This window comes from Stegastes partitus, unplaced genomic scaffold, assembly GCF_000690725.1.
Source record: "Stegastes partitus isolate 25-593 unplaced genomic scaffold, Stegastes_partitus-1.0.2 Scaffold776, whole genome shotgun sequence".
NCBI lineage: Eukaryota > Metazoa > Chordata > Actinopteri > Pomacentridae > Stegastes > Stegastes partitus.
The window spans coordinates 249474-263458 of NW_007578507.1; the positions used below are offsets into that span (position 1 = coordinate 249474).

At 46.2% G+C, this 13985-nt stretch overlaps 1 protein-coding gene across 2 annotated transcripts in view; it reads left to right on the forward strand.

Annotated features, from left to right (window-relative positions):
- Nucleotides 1–13985, forward strand: part of mical3a (microtubule associated monooxygenase, calponin and LIM domain containing 3a) — a 67076-nt gene that overhangs the window by 14963 nt on the left and 38128 nt on the right. The window contains exons 2-13 of one of the 2 annotated variants that reach the window (XM_008291996.1): nucleotides 5820–6229; nucleotides 7066–7273; nucleotides 7356–7472; nucleotides 7613–7714; nucleotides 8376–8531; nucleotides 8884–8984; nucleotides 10971–11228; nucleotides 12043–12158; nucleotides 12522–12648; nucleotides 12770–12863; nucleotides 12998–13027; nucleotides 13529–13676. In XM_008291996.1, coding sequence (XP_008290218.1) covers nucleotides 5951–6229; nucleotides 7066–7273; nucleotides 7356–7472; nucleotides 7613–7714; nucleotides 8376–8531; nucleotides 8884–8984; nucleotides 10971–11228; nucleotides 12043–12158; nucleotides 12522–12648; nucleotides 12770–12863; nucleotides 12998–13027; nucleotides 13529–13676 — 1736 coding nt within the window. In that variant the 5' untranslated portion in view covers nucleotides 5820–5950. The remainder of the gene's footprint in view (nucleotides 1–5819; nucleotides 6230–7065; nucleotides 7274–7355; nucleotides 7473–7612; nucleotides 7715–8375; nucleotides 8532–8883; nucleotides 8985–10970; nucleotides 11229–12042; nucleotides 12159–12521; nucleotides 12649–12769; nucleotides 12864–12997; nucleotides 13028–13528; nucleotides 13677–13985) is intronic. The other variant, XM_008291997.1, reaches the window with a different exon arrangement.

A 13985-nucleotide genomic window follows, 5' to 3' on the forward strand; every position in this document is an offset into this window, starting at 1 on the left:
GCCAAAAACACAAACTTCAGGCTAATTGGAAATTCTAAATTGTCACCAAATACTTTGATGTCATTAAAAAAGAAAAGAAAAGAAAAGAAAAGAAAAGGGACAAGACATCAAATAAACACAAAAAAATGTCCCCAAATATTTTGATGTCATTAGAAATTAAAATAAAAGAGACATCAAATAAACAAAAGCAAACGTATCTCTACATGTGTCTGTGTTTCTGGATCAATGTGAAACCTACCTGTATGATGTTCTACCTGTATGATGTTCTACCTGTATGATGTTCTACCTGTATGATGTTCTACCTGTATGATGTTCTACCTGTATGATGTTCTACCTGCTGCTGATGTACAAACGCTGGTTTACCAGAAGCAGGGGATCAGCTGCAGCCTGGATGCTGCTGAGCCTCTCTGAGAGTTTCCCTCCAACAGAGCCTCAGAGCTCTTCTGTATAAAAAAAATAAATTAAAAAAAACCCAGAAAAATTCATTGTTCTGAGCCTGGTTCTACTGCCCCATCAAGACATTCTTAATTATTGTTTTTTTATTATTTAATTTTTCATTTTATTTATTTATGGTATTTTTACATTCAGCCTTTAAAAAGTCATTTTAAACTGGCATTTAATAAATAGGTTGTAAATTAAAACCTGCAGTCAGATGTCATGTGTTTGCGTTGCCATGGCTCCCGGACAGCCTGCTGCCCTGCTGCTGCTGGAGAACATCCTGGAGGAACCTCTGAGGAACCTCTGAGGATCTCAGATGGGTTTTTGCACTGTAACCAATTAGAGGAACAAAAGGAAACCCCAACACAACACGAAAACACTTCAAGAAGCAAACAAAACAACACCAGTGATTGAGCTTAGTGTTCTGGCACAGTGCTGTTGTTTATCTCGAGCTGGTAAACATCAGCTTTTAAAGCCTCGTATTTACTCCTAAAAGCCGCCGTGTTTGCATAAAAGCAGTCAAACTCGTAGCCCAGTGGCCTAATCTCTGCGTCTATTTTTAGATCAGCGTGTGATGTGTGTGTGTGTGTGTGTGTGTGTGTGTGTGTGTGTGTGTGTGTGTGAGAGAGATTCTATGAATGTGTGAAATCCTGCAGCTCATCCAGATGTTGCTAGAAAGTTGTTTTTTTTCAATCCCCTGAAAATAGTCAGAGTTTTACATGATAGAACTTTATTAAATACTCCTTTTATTTAGTCGCTATGACACTCACGTGTGTGTGACGGGTGACGGATCAGAAGAAAGCTGGATCCTACAGTGACGGGATCCGTTGGCTTTTGCTGACGTGATCCGGATCAGCTTCTCCCCTCAGAGGGAAGGCTGGCTGCAGATCAATACACATGATTAGCTCGCTCTCTCTGCCGTGAAGCATTTGTGTCCTGAGTCAGATGCTGGTGCCCTCCTGCTCTCAGGGCACCAGGGAATGAAAGGTATGATGGGTATGAAGACGATCTCAGTGAGAGATTCAGGAGCAGCCTGTCAGACAGTCAGAACACCAAATTTGGGAATATCTTTCTGTAATGGCGTTCCATCCCTCCAGTCAAGTCTCACACACTCAGTGCCAAAGTGTACTGAAGCTGTTCTGGGCCAACACTAAGTCGCTTTACGTTGGTTTTTCCATCGGTCTGCGTTCCTTTCGTGGCTGTTCTCTGCCCAACAGAAACACATGGTGTATGCATATGGGGCTCTGCAGGAGGCTACTATCCTCCACATTACAGGCCAGCGTTGTTGTTGTCACGAGGCTGCCTGAGCCCCAGCATCATCTGACCACACACACCGTGACGCGCCCATCAGCTTCCTTCAGAGTGTGTTAGAAGTTTACTGTGAGCTTTCTCAGGAGTGCGTCACAGAGGTCGTAGCATCTTCTCATTCCTGAGCTCCGTAGTTCCTCTGCCTTTTATTTTGAAGGCAACGTGTTTTTCTTTAACTACGCTTCCACAAGAAGTTGAAAGTCGCCCGCCTTCTTCCGCTCCGCCTCGTAAAACCGTTTCGCCGCTGATGAACTGGGATCTTTCTGCTCGGGTCACAGTTCGAGAGTGTAAGAATTTAGGGTGGAGATTTCAGGCTTGTTAGTTTTAAGATGGTCCTGTCTTGATAAGATCATTAGTTCATGAGCTGTTGAGAGCTGCAGACTGGTTCCTGCTATGTGGTAGACGCTCATCCGACGCCATCCTGTCACGTTTCTGCCAAACGGTGTCATCTCAGACGAACCTGCGCCTGATGCAGTCCTATTGCTGCACACACCACAGGAATGACAGCTGTGACTGACAGGCCGGCCTCAGTGTTGGTCTTCATCACAAGAAAACACTGAAGAAGCTTCATGAATACGCCTGTGTGCTATCATCAGCTGATCACTACTATTGATCAGAAAATTAAGGACCATCGATTGAGTCATCTGTGCCTAATGTTGGCCTCGACGCTCAGTCAATCACAGCGTTTGATTTTTATTGTGTGATCAATGCTGATGTTTGATCTCTGACTAGAGCTGGTCAGTGTTTCACCATCTGTCACTGCACACACCAAACCACAGACTTCCACCACCTGCTTCTGTCTGGAAACAGTTTGAAGGTTAAAGTCGAGTCCTGCGTGTTCACTCACATTAGAAATGACGCGTCCGGCTTCCTGAATGGCTGCTTTGGTAAAGGGCTGTGTTCTGTCTGAGCTGGCGCTGCCCCCTTCGGTCCCGATCCGGACACGCTGAGGCAGAGCCAAGCTCAGGGCCGGCTGTTTTCGCTGCACTGCAGAGTTGGCAGGGTGTGAAAAGGAGGCCAGCTGACCTCTGTACCTGCCTTCCTTTCATCATGCGCTGCCGCTGGGACTGGGACTGCATTGGCTTTCATGAACTAGCTCGACATGCTGGACAGTACCAGGCTCCGGCTTCTATAGAGCAGCGAGCCAGAGTAAAGACTGGGTTTATGTTTGTTGCTCTGGATTGTAGTTAATGAGTCACGCCTTCATCTGCACCAAGCATTCAGATATGGATGTTTAGCCTGACAGTCCATTCTGTTTGGATCTTATGGTGATATCTAAACTCAAAATGAAGTGAACACACATCTCACAAATGAGGTTTTTAATGAGGTGGAATCTGCATCCTCTCCAAAGAAACCCAAGTTTCTGCTGACATGTCCATATCCTGGAGGATGTTTCATGAAACAGGTGGATCTGGCAGAAGTATGTTGCGGTGCAAGCAACAGAGCGACTGCTGTGCAGATCCGACTGTCTGTGGCACTTAACAGCCTCTATCTAACATCTCAGACCGGGCCGAAGCGATACCAAGTCCAATATGTGTTTTTAGAGATATGCAGCGGTGCTCTGTTGTTGCTTTAATCAATATTATTCTGTGTTTTTTACTCCACATAATATTTGCGTTGCATAATCCAAGTGTGATGAAACCTGCTAATATGAAAACAGTTTATGCACAGTTGGTTTTCTAGATGTTGCGCCTGTATTGATTTTTATTTTATTATTTTTTATTTATTTGAGGGAATCTTACTTACATTTAATGATTTAGTAAGTTTTACTTTTTTGCTAGCAGGTTGCAGCAGCACTGACTGACTTTTTAAACAGATGAATTATTCTCCTTCATAATCAGCTTCCAGTTTGAGCATTTATGGGTGAATTGCTTCATTATTACAACTTACCGATATATAATGTCCGACACTATGACAGCGTGTGAGCAGAGTTGTAGGTGAGCTGGTGTGCTCAGGCTGCAGCCAGCGGTGGAGGGCTGAACTCAACTAGATGTTTTTTGATTCACAACGATGAGTTTTTAGAGGTTTAATCAATGCATGGAAAAGTGCTTTAAGTTCATATCTAGCAGACCGTTATCATGGCGTTTCTACCAGCACTCCTGAAACCAACTGTACAGTCGTGACTCAATAATCCGACACTAAACGTAAAACCATCTTCTATGTCGGATATCAAGGCTGTCGGATTGTCAAGACGGAGGTCCAGATACGAGGAGGGCTTGATGCTGGAAGGCTCATTAGTTGTTCATTATTGTTCATAGTTCTTATAATAACTAGTAGGGCTGGTCCCAATAGAACTTTCTGCTCTCTGGATATTCAGGCCCAGTTAATGATGAATATCAGAACATTCGTCCCGGTCCGGGGACACTTCCACCCCGGGGCAGCGCTCTGACGGGGTGGAAGTGTCCAGAACACACAGGCAGTACTTGGCTGCTGATGCTAGTTTAGTTAGCGCTCACACTTCTGTTTCCTCCATCGGTGGCGGCGGGGGAGTGGCAGATACGCTCCACCGTTACCATCCATGTTTACTTCCATAAACACTGAGCACGCTCGCTGCGTGTGACGTCGTCGTGTCCTCTTCTGCGCATGCGGGACACTTTTGGCTCGTATGAAGTTCACACAGCAGATCACATACAAGTCGCATTGAACTGGAAACGTGAAGGAAGTCACAAAGAAATCCTCATTGAGCATCAAGTCCTGCAGTGTGAACGTAGCCAATCTGTGGGATTGTTCAGTCAGATAATACGCCGTCATCCTGATTGGTGACATTAAATGTCATGTCGGAGTCAGAATCCAAGGCTGTCGCTATGTTAAGGCTGTTTTTATGGGTTAAAACCTGTCGGATAGCAGGTTTAGGATTGTTAAGGGTCGATTATTGAGTCATGACTGTATATTTAACAGTTTAACACAATATATCGTGTTTGTTTAGTTGGCACAGAAATTGAAATTTGTTAATTAGCTTCAGAGCTTTGTTCTTAGTTGGCATTTTCCTCACAGAAACGACATTTCATCGCTCGAACCTTTTTTCAAAATACTGAACTTTTTTTGTTTAAGCTTTTCTTTCTTTCCCAGGTGATAATATATGTCTGAATGGCTTCTAATTCTTCATCTATCTATCTATCTATAAATTAAAGATACTTGCTTTTGCTGAACCATCGTGAACAACTGAGACGAGTTTCTGCGTCGTCGCCTCTGAGATCTGATGCAAAGCAGAGATCCTGCATTAAGCAGCAAACGGATCAGAATCACCGAGCCTTTAGTGTGCAGTCATCAGCACCACTTTTGTTGAAACGCTTTGTGTGATTTCTTTCATCTCTTCTTCTCCATTATCTCTCTTTTATATGTTGGGTAAAGCAGACTGAAGTCAGACTGTGGACCCACGGAGACATCCAGTCAGAACAGCAGAGTTACAAGAACGTTAATGATCTCGTCCCCGTGGGGGCTACAGAGCGCAGAACACAAGGATTCACCGCTGCATGTCATAGCATGTAAACCAACAGAGGAAGGACTATGTAGAGTGGATCAAACTGGCTTATTCAGAGACTCCTACTGGTGCCAGATCGGTGTCTTGAATGAGCAGGATTGTGTGTTTTACAGTGTTTTGGGATGTCTGGAGTCTGTCTGGAGGGATTCTGTGCCCTGTGTGTTTCCTGTTTGGCTCTCTGTGGGTTCAGTGGCCTTCCTGTGTCCAGCAGCTCCATTCCTAGACAGATAGGAGGTTGTTTGAGGTCGTGTCACAGCAGAGGAATGACAGCGACACCCTGAATCGCCTCGTCTCTGTCCTCAGTCGCTGCTCTCATGACTTGCTGACCAACTGTCGTACATTTAGATGTTTAGTTAGAGAGCTTTCAAGCCTGTTTCGATAAAAGAAGAAGGACGTCATCGGCATCCTTAGCTTGATTCTTTGCACTGTCATGAAGTTTCTAATTGAAGTTTCTCTTCATGTTTTCTCACAGTGTAGGTATCGTCCAAACATTCAGGAGCTATGATCTTCTACGTGAGCGCTACATGTGGAGATGTTTTATACGGAGCTAAACTGATTCCCTCTGTTTCCTCTCATTCCATCTCTGCTACAGAATGAAGATGCCTGAGGCTGGGAGTTAGAGCCCTCCACCAGAGAGAGGCTGTTCCAGGGTTGGGGCTGGACCCAGAGACCCCTGCCAGGGGCAGGGTGAAGGGCCCTCACAGCCCTACGTGAGCCTGGACCATGGGGGATGGAGGCGCCGGTGCAGCCGGAGGAGACGGGGTGAACCTGTCCCACGTCCTGTTCGACAAATTCGTCCAGGCGACCACATGTAAGGGCACGCTCAAGGCCTTCCAGGATCTCTGTGACCACCTGGAGGTCAAGCCCACTGAGTACAGGGTCTTCTACCACAAGCTCAAGTCCAAACTCAACTACTGGAAGGCCAAGGCGCTGTGGGCCAAGCTCGACAAGAGAGCCAGCCACAAGGAGTACAAGAAGGGCCGTGCCTGTGCCAACTCAAAGGTGAGCCTGCATCGGTGGAAACCCGATGATTCACCCAAAGCTGCATCAGGTGACTTGGCGGAGGTTCCAGTTCCAAGTGGGAGCAAACAGACTGAAAAACGTGATCCTCAGTATCGAGGAATCATGTAATTTGATGCTCATGTTTACCGAGTGGACCAAAGGACGCTCGGCGGCTCTGACTCAGACTCAAACATTTAATCTGCTGCCTCCTGGGAGCTCCAGTGTATTCATGTAATTGACCCTAAAATAAGGGCTGGGTCCAATAAACTGTTGACAAGATAATGTCAGCTGATAAAATGAATGACGTCGGCAGAAATGAACTTTGATTTACAAGTCAGGTTCACTCGCGATCACCAACAAATGAAATGTCCTTTGGATGAATTGAGTTGTTGGTTAATTTGTTTTAATGCAGCTTATCTGGGTTTATGGTGGTGACAGGCGGTATCGGACTTCATCTTCTTCTGGTTGGTCAGACCAGCTGATGTTTGGCTCTGTTGCTATGCAGATGAATGTGTTTGTGTTGACGTTATATTTTGCAGCCACAGTTTGTTGATGTCGGGGGGACACGTCATTGCTGTCAGAAATGTTTGACATCTCAGATGCAGTTGCTGCACAAGTTGTTTTCACACATGGCTGCTCATAATTATGTTTTAAATGATATGACATGAACGCAGCATGAAGGCGTGTTGCTGCATCACAGGCTGGTTTTCAGACAGTGGGATGTGCTAACCTGGGGCTTCAGTGTGAATATGTGGGTTTGTCGTCTACAGAGAGAAGAGTGGCAGTAATTTGACTTTCCATGTGCTTGGCTGACTTTCTCCTCTCTGCGTATTCAGTGTCTGATCATCGGTGCGGGGCCATGCGGCCTGCGTACAGCCATCGAGTTGGCCTTCCTGGGGGCCAAAGTGGTGCTTCTGGAGAAGAGAGATGCCTTCTCCAGGAACAACGTGCTGCACCTCTGGCCTTTCACCATCCAGGACCTCAGGGGCCTCGGGGCCAAGAAGTTCTACGGGAAGTTCTGCGCTGGTGCTATCGATCATATCAGTGAGTGGACGCAGTGCTTTTGCTGCATTCTGAGCATATTTGAAGATGGATTATAGGTCTTAATCTCGGATGTCTTCCCCAGGTATTCGTCAGCTGCAGCTAATGCTGCTGAAAGTGGCTCTCCTGCTGGGCATCGAGATCCACGTCAACGTAGAGTTCAAGGGTCTCATCGAGCCCCCCGAAGACCAAGAGAGTGAAAGTAAGCGAGTGAAGCTGCTGCCAGACGAGTCTGAGGAACACTGAATGGAAAGAGAACATGTTTTGTCGTATCTGTCAAAGGCTCTAAGCCGCGCTTTGTTGATGCATTTCTCTCTGATTACACATGCTGTGTGCTCTTAGGGATCGGCTGGAGGGCTGAGGTCCACCCCAGGACACACCCTGCCAGCGAGCTGGAGTTTGATGTCATCATTGGAGCAGACGGAAGGAGGAACACGCTTCCAGGCAAGTTAGCATGTCCCGACTGGGAGAGCTGCTCCAGCAGTGCAGTGTGTTCCTTAACTAAACAAGGCGAAGCACAAACAGTATTATTTGTTTCCCTAAGTGGACTTGGAAGTCAGTCAGAGCGATTATGATCTCACTAGTGTACAGCTGCGGTCGGGCCCTGACCTCACTCCGTTCCTGGTGTATGAATGAGCATTTGTGCACATCTGTGCGTGTGTTTGTTTGTGTCTGGCTGCTACGTTCAGCTTCACACAGTGTTTGCTCTCCTGGCAGAGCAGAATAGGGATTGTTGAATTGGCTGTCTGTGTCCTTTATGAATGTTGGGGCCACACTGGTGAAGGGAACCCCTGTGGAGCAGAGCACCGTGACCTCGCTCTGTACCGCTGACTGCTGCATCAGTGGAGGGAAGCTGCAGCTCCCCCTGAGGTCACAGACAACCAAGAACCAAGAACCACGTCCAGCAGCCTGGAAACCTAGAAAGCTTTTTGTCATGACACAGAACATGTGGTTGTGTTTACGATGTGCATTTGAAGGGTTTGATATGTTGTAAAAGCAAATGTAAGTCAGCAAATTGAGCTGGTTTTGAGTGTTTACTGGCTTTTTGAGAAAGTTCAGCTCCTGCCGTTAAGGCCTGTTTTCTCTTTTCTACTTGTACCTTCAGGGTTTCGACGCAAGGAGTTCCGAGGCAAACTGGCCATCGCCATCACGGCTAACTTCATCAACAGGAACACGACGGCGGAGGCGAAGGTGGAGGAGATCAGCGGCGTGGCCTTCATCTTCAATCAGAAGTTCTTTCAGGACCTCAGAGAAGCAACAGGTCCGTCACAGCTCCGCGGCTGTAGGGGATTTATGCTCTCTTTATATACACGTTGTTCAGGTTTTTTGATAATTGTGAGATCTCCAGCTCGTTCCTGCCAAAACACGGAGGTAACTAGAACAGATAATTTGTCCTTTGATCACAGATATTGTCAGCTCACCCAATTAAAATGCTTTGGTTTGATGCCAAGCAGTTTATCGCTGACGTGACAATGTCCCGGCGGCTTTGCTTATGCGCTCTCAGTCGCGTAATTGCCGCTCTGGTCCTCAAACGACGACAAGACGGCGAGCTGCGGCAGTGAGGAGGGCGATTGTGCTTCGCGTGTAACAATCCATCTTTCTGTCTTTTTTAGGTATTGACCTGGAAAACATCGTCTACTACAAGGATGACACGCATTACTTTGTGATGACTGCCAAAAAACAGAGCCTGCTGGAGAAAGGAGTCATTCTGCATGTGAGTGATGAGAGGCCGGCGCTCAGCGTGGTGTGAGCGCTACAGACTCATTCTGGGTCTCTGTAGTGCACATAAAGGCTGCCGGCATGCACAGACCAACAGCATCACAAGTCTGTCTCTTGTTTTGTTTTTTGTCTTTCATTCTTTTATCCTCTCTGCCTGCCCAGTATTTGTCTGACGGCGTAACCAAGCCAACAGTGTCCAGGAACAAACTCAAGCGCTCGCTGAGTATTTGTGTCCTCGCTGTGTTCGGTAGTTTCCTTTCCCTGGCCGCGTTCCACAGGAAACCGGAAAGGCCTTATTGCATGTCTGTCTTCATGCAGAGACGTAGCTGAAGGTGTGCTGCGGCTTTTAGATCCTAAATGTCTGAAATGAGTGTTTTTGCAGCAACAGTCCTCAGCCTTCAGACACTTTAAGCTGCCTCGTGTACGTAATGACTCCTCGTGTTGTGTCGGTCCCTGTGCATGTACGTGCAGGCCCGTGTGTGTTTTCATGGTTAGCTGGTGACATTAATGAGGTTTAGGTATACACATGAAGGTATGAAGCCGGGGGGGGATTTGTATTTACTGGTACTGAAGCTTGTGGAAGTTCCCTTTAATTCAGTTTCCTACCCTGAGCCGTTTACAGCAGCGACTCTGGCTTGGCCTTTTCGAGCGGGACAGAGGAAGGGTGGGCACAGCGGAGGCCAGTCAGTTCAAGGCTGAGCTGCAAGTCAGAAAACAGCCCTTGTTCATATCTTCCACCGCCCTGCCCTTCACCTCAGCCGCCGTAGTTACCACCGGCCTGGCGTTGGGCAACCAGGAGGCTGGAAGGTGGAAGAACGCACCTCTGGCCGGCCTCTGTGAAAACATGTCACTGAAAGCATGCAGCGATTTGATGCTACATGTTAGAGAGGCTTGTAGCAGCGCCGTTCACTCCAGCTTCAGTCACTTTGCTGTGAACCTGTGAACTTTACTTTCTGGGTGTTTTTTCTTTTTGTTCCCGTCACATTTTCACTCACTGTTTGCTCATTTTTTATTGCGATATAAAGTCCTGCATCTCTACTGAAACAGCACAACCGTGGCTGTAAGTAGAGAGAAGTCAGAATGTCTTTGGTGCAGCGTGACACAGATGTAATAATAATAATAATAATAATAATAATAATAATAATGACATAAATCATCACAAAACAATAAACAAAAATGTAATTTTTTTGGATTACTTTTTTTTTTTCTGACCTGGGAGCAACATGTACAACATTTTTCCTGCAGGTTTTACCAATACACGCAAAAAACATGGTGACTCTACATACAGATGGATAGTTTACATTTTACTTTTTTTTTTTGTTATACCATACTGATATCCTATCTACTCTATGTAAACACAGCCTGCAGATTAATCTGGCTCGAACAAAAAGTTGCTGATTTTTTGTCAGGTGACTGTTGGTCGCAGCTGAGTCATTAAAGGCTTCCTGGTTACGCCAAGAAGTGCAGAATTTTTTGCTTTTAACAGAATCTCGTTAGGGATAGTTTATTTTTGGCAATTTTTTTAAAATCCAACATATAGAATAAATTGAATTTGAAAAAATTTAATTGCTTATTTAACAATTTTTTACTAAACCAATGCACAAGAAGTGTTGCTCCGTATTGCCCGACCTCATAATGACTGTAGCTGTACAGCTTAGCTTAGAAGCGTTGAAAAAATATATCATAACTCAAATGCCCTTCATGGTTATAAACTCCCTGATGGTATCAGAGCAATAGAAGTCCTCTGAGTGTCCTGATATAGAAAGCAATGGTCTTGGCTGCACCGTCTCTTCTGTTTATGTGTAAATGTCAGGATTGTTGTGCCTCTTTACTCTTACATACACGTCTTTAACTTCCTGTGACGCCTGCTGACGTGTTGAGCTAGAAGCCACTTGAACGACTGTAACCACAAATTTCTCTCGACTTCTCTGCATTTAACATTTCTTATTTTCTGATTGCATCTCCTCTGTTTGTCCTGCAGGACTACGCGGACACGGAGCTGCTGCTGTCCAGAGGTAACGTAGACCAGGCCGCCTTGCTGTCTTATGCACGAGAGGCTGCAGATTTCTCCACCAACCACCAGCTCCCCACGCTGGACTTCGCCATCAACCACTACGGCCAGCCCGACGTCGCCATGTTCGACTTCACCTGCATGTACGCCTCAGAGAACGCCGCCATGGTGCGCCAACGCAACGGCCACAAGCTGCTGGTGGCGCTGGTGGGCGACAGCCTGCTGGAGGTGAGAGAGGCGGCACAAGATCCATCTATTATCTATACACTGTCTAATCCTCATTAGGGTCACGGGGAGGGGGGGTTTCAAATTAAAAGTTCAAGTTTTTTTTTTTTAAATGTCCAGTGTGTTGGACTGAGGGGGGCATGTCGATAGAAATGGAACATAGATTCATAATTGTGCTTTCATTAGTTTAATTATAATAATAGTAACTTTACTTATGTAGCACCTTTTAAAGCAGAGTTTGCAAATGGCTTTATAGACTTGGCAAAAAAGAAAAGAGGAAGACTGTTGAATGACAGGAGGCAGGTCAGTCTAAGAGGCAAAAGTGGAGGAACAGAATTAAACATGGTTAAACATTTTCATAATGAATCGATACAACAACACCAGATAAAATAATAAAGGAACCAAAAATGCCATATCACAATAAAGGGAAAAAACAAACAAACAAGCGGAATAAAACACAAAAAGAGGATAAAATCATAAAGGCTAGAATAATGATAATAGTAGAAGCAGTAGTAATTAAAATAAATAAAGATAAAGGAGAATAAAATGAACAAATTAAAAAAAAAACAGTTACCTAATAAAAAAAGTTCACCTGAACATAAAAGCTGTTCTGCGTTATCTTGCATCGAGCCCTTGATGCGTATAAAGAACAGTTCTGACTCTACAGATGCTGCTTCATGTTTTTAGTGACCGCTGCACATGTTAGGAACACGACCGGACCGGATCCACGGCTCCTTTAAGTCTTGTGTCTAAGTTGTTTTTATGTTTTTGTTCCCCTGTGCCCATGTTTGGTTGACGAATGCGCCGGCGTCTCCAGCCCTTCTGGCCGATGGGCACTGGCATCGCACGAGGTTTCCTGGCAGCCATGGACTCGGGCTGGATGGTGAAGAGCTGGGCCCAGGGAAAAAGCCCTCTGGAGGTGCTGGCTGAGAGGTGAGGACGTGGAAACAGTGACGCACCGAGACTCGCTGCGTTCTCGTGCTCGCACACAGTCGCTCTCCTCAAACACACCCTTTTATCTGTAAGTGCTTTTCTAGGAAACGTGCCTGCATATGATTTGAAGCTTCAGTCCCACCTCGGTTAGCGCTAATGGGATAAGAGGCTTTCATGAGGCCTGGATGGAATGTGACTTCATAGCTCCGTAGTAACTCCCTGTGCCCTTTGGATGTTAATATGATTCATTAATGTATTAAAATAGCATCCTCCTATATGTTCCTTTCCCGTTCCCTCAGTTAGACGCTGCCTGCTTAGTATATGGAAAGATAATAACTCTGTTTTTTTCCCTCTGCGCTTCAGGGAGAGCATTTACCGTCTTCTGCCTCAGACCACACCGGAAAACGTCAGCAAGAACTTCAGTCAGTACAGCGTGGACCCGACCACACGCTACCCCAACATCAGCCTTAACTTCCTCAAGCCCAGTCAGGTGAGTGTGAGCTTCAGAAACAGAATTATAATTAGTGTGTGTTTAGTTCTGTGCTTCAGTATTTCACTGGACCAGCCTCACTTAGTGCAACATGTGTGTGATAATCACCTCGACGTTGCAGATGCGGCACCTCTGCGACACGGGCGAGTGCCGGGAGATCCGCATCGAGATCGAGAACGTGATCAACTCGTCGACGCCCAAGCTGGCCAGGAATGGTTTGTGTCTTTTCTGCTTCATCTACAAAAGGAGATCTTATTATTAGACATTTCTCAATGAGCTGATTTGATGAGTGCTGGATTTGCTGCAATCACTGTTGCTGACATGTAATGATCCACTATTTTCACTCCAGACAATTGCCTGCTTGACAAGCAGTTGCAAGGTAACACAAAGTCCAAATGCATGGTGTTGCTTTCACAGGGATTCCTAATAGTTTAACCGTTGTGACGCCTCCCTGCTGAGTGAATAACACACAGTAGTGTGATGATGGACTGATCGCGCAGCCTGAGAAGCTTCCTTTGCACTAACTCAGTAGCTCGCTGGTCGTGTCAAACATTTCAAGTCCAGCTGGTTTTAAAGGTTTCCTGTGAGTTCTGCATCCTTTCCTAACCTCTCATTTGCATCCTTTCCTCCTTCCATCTGGACGGTTTGTAATATTCCTCCACTTGCTGGTTGTAACTGGTACTAACATGGATTATGAGGTCATGGATGACAGAACTTTACGATCCCGTGCTCAGCCTTGCCCGACCAAGGCCATGAGATTGCTCAGCAAGACACATGTAATGCAGCCCAGAACCAGCTCGTGTTCCTCTCCACGTTTTAATCCGCATTCTGCTCGACCGCCATCTTTAACATCAGTTCTTTTTCCTCTTTCCCGCACCAGAATCCATAGCTCGATCCAGTAAGCTGCTCAACTGGTGCCAGAGACAAACGGAGGGATACAGGAATGTCAATGTATCGGACCTCACCATGTCCTGGAAGAGCGGCCTGGCGCTGTGCGCCCTCATTCACCGATACAGACCCGATCTCATGTGAGTCTAATGCAGGTTTTGCTTTGCAGCTCGTAGGCTTGTGCAAACTGTGCCGAGCGTATCCCGTTGTGGTCGGAGAGAAGGGGTTAAGGCTGCTGCGGTGCCGGGAATGACTGGCCCTGCTGTGTTTATGTGTTTGTTGGTTGCAAATGATGTTTATTGTCTGGCTGGGACCTTGGTTTGGCCCGTTTATCACTGAAACGAGGTGACAGCTACCAGTCATAATAGCCCCGTGGGTCTCCTATAGGAGCCTTCCTCGTATCTCCCCCTCCACCCCGTCCTCCTACACACACACACACACACACACAC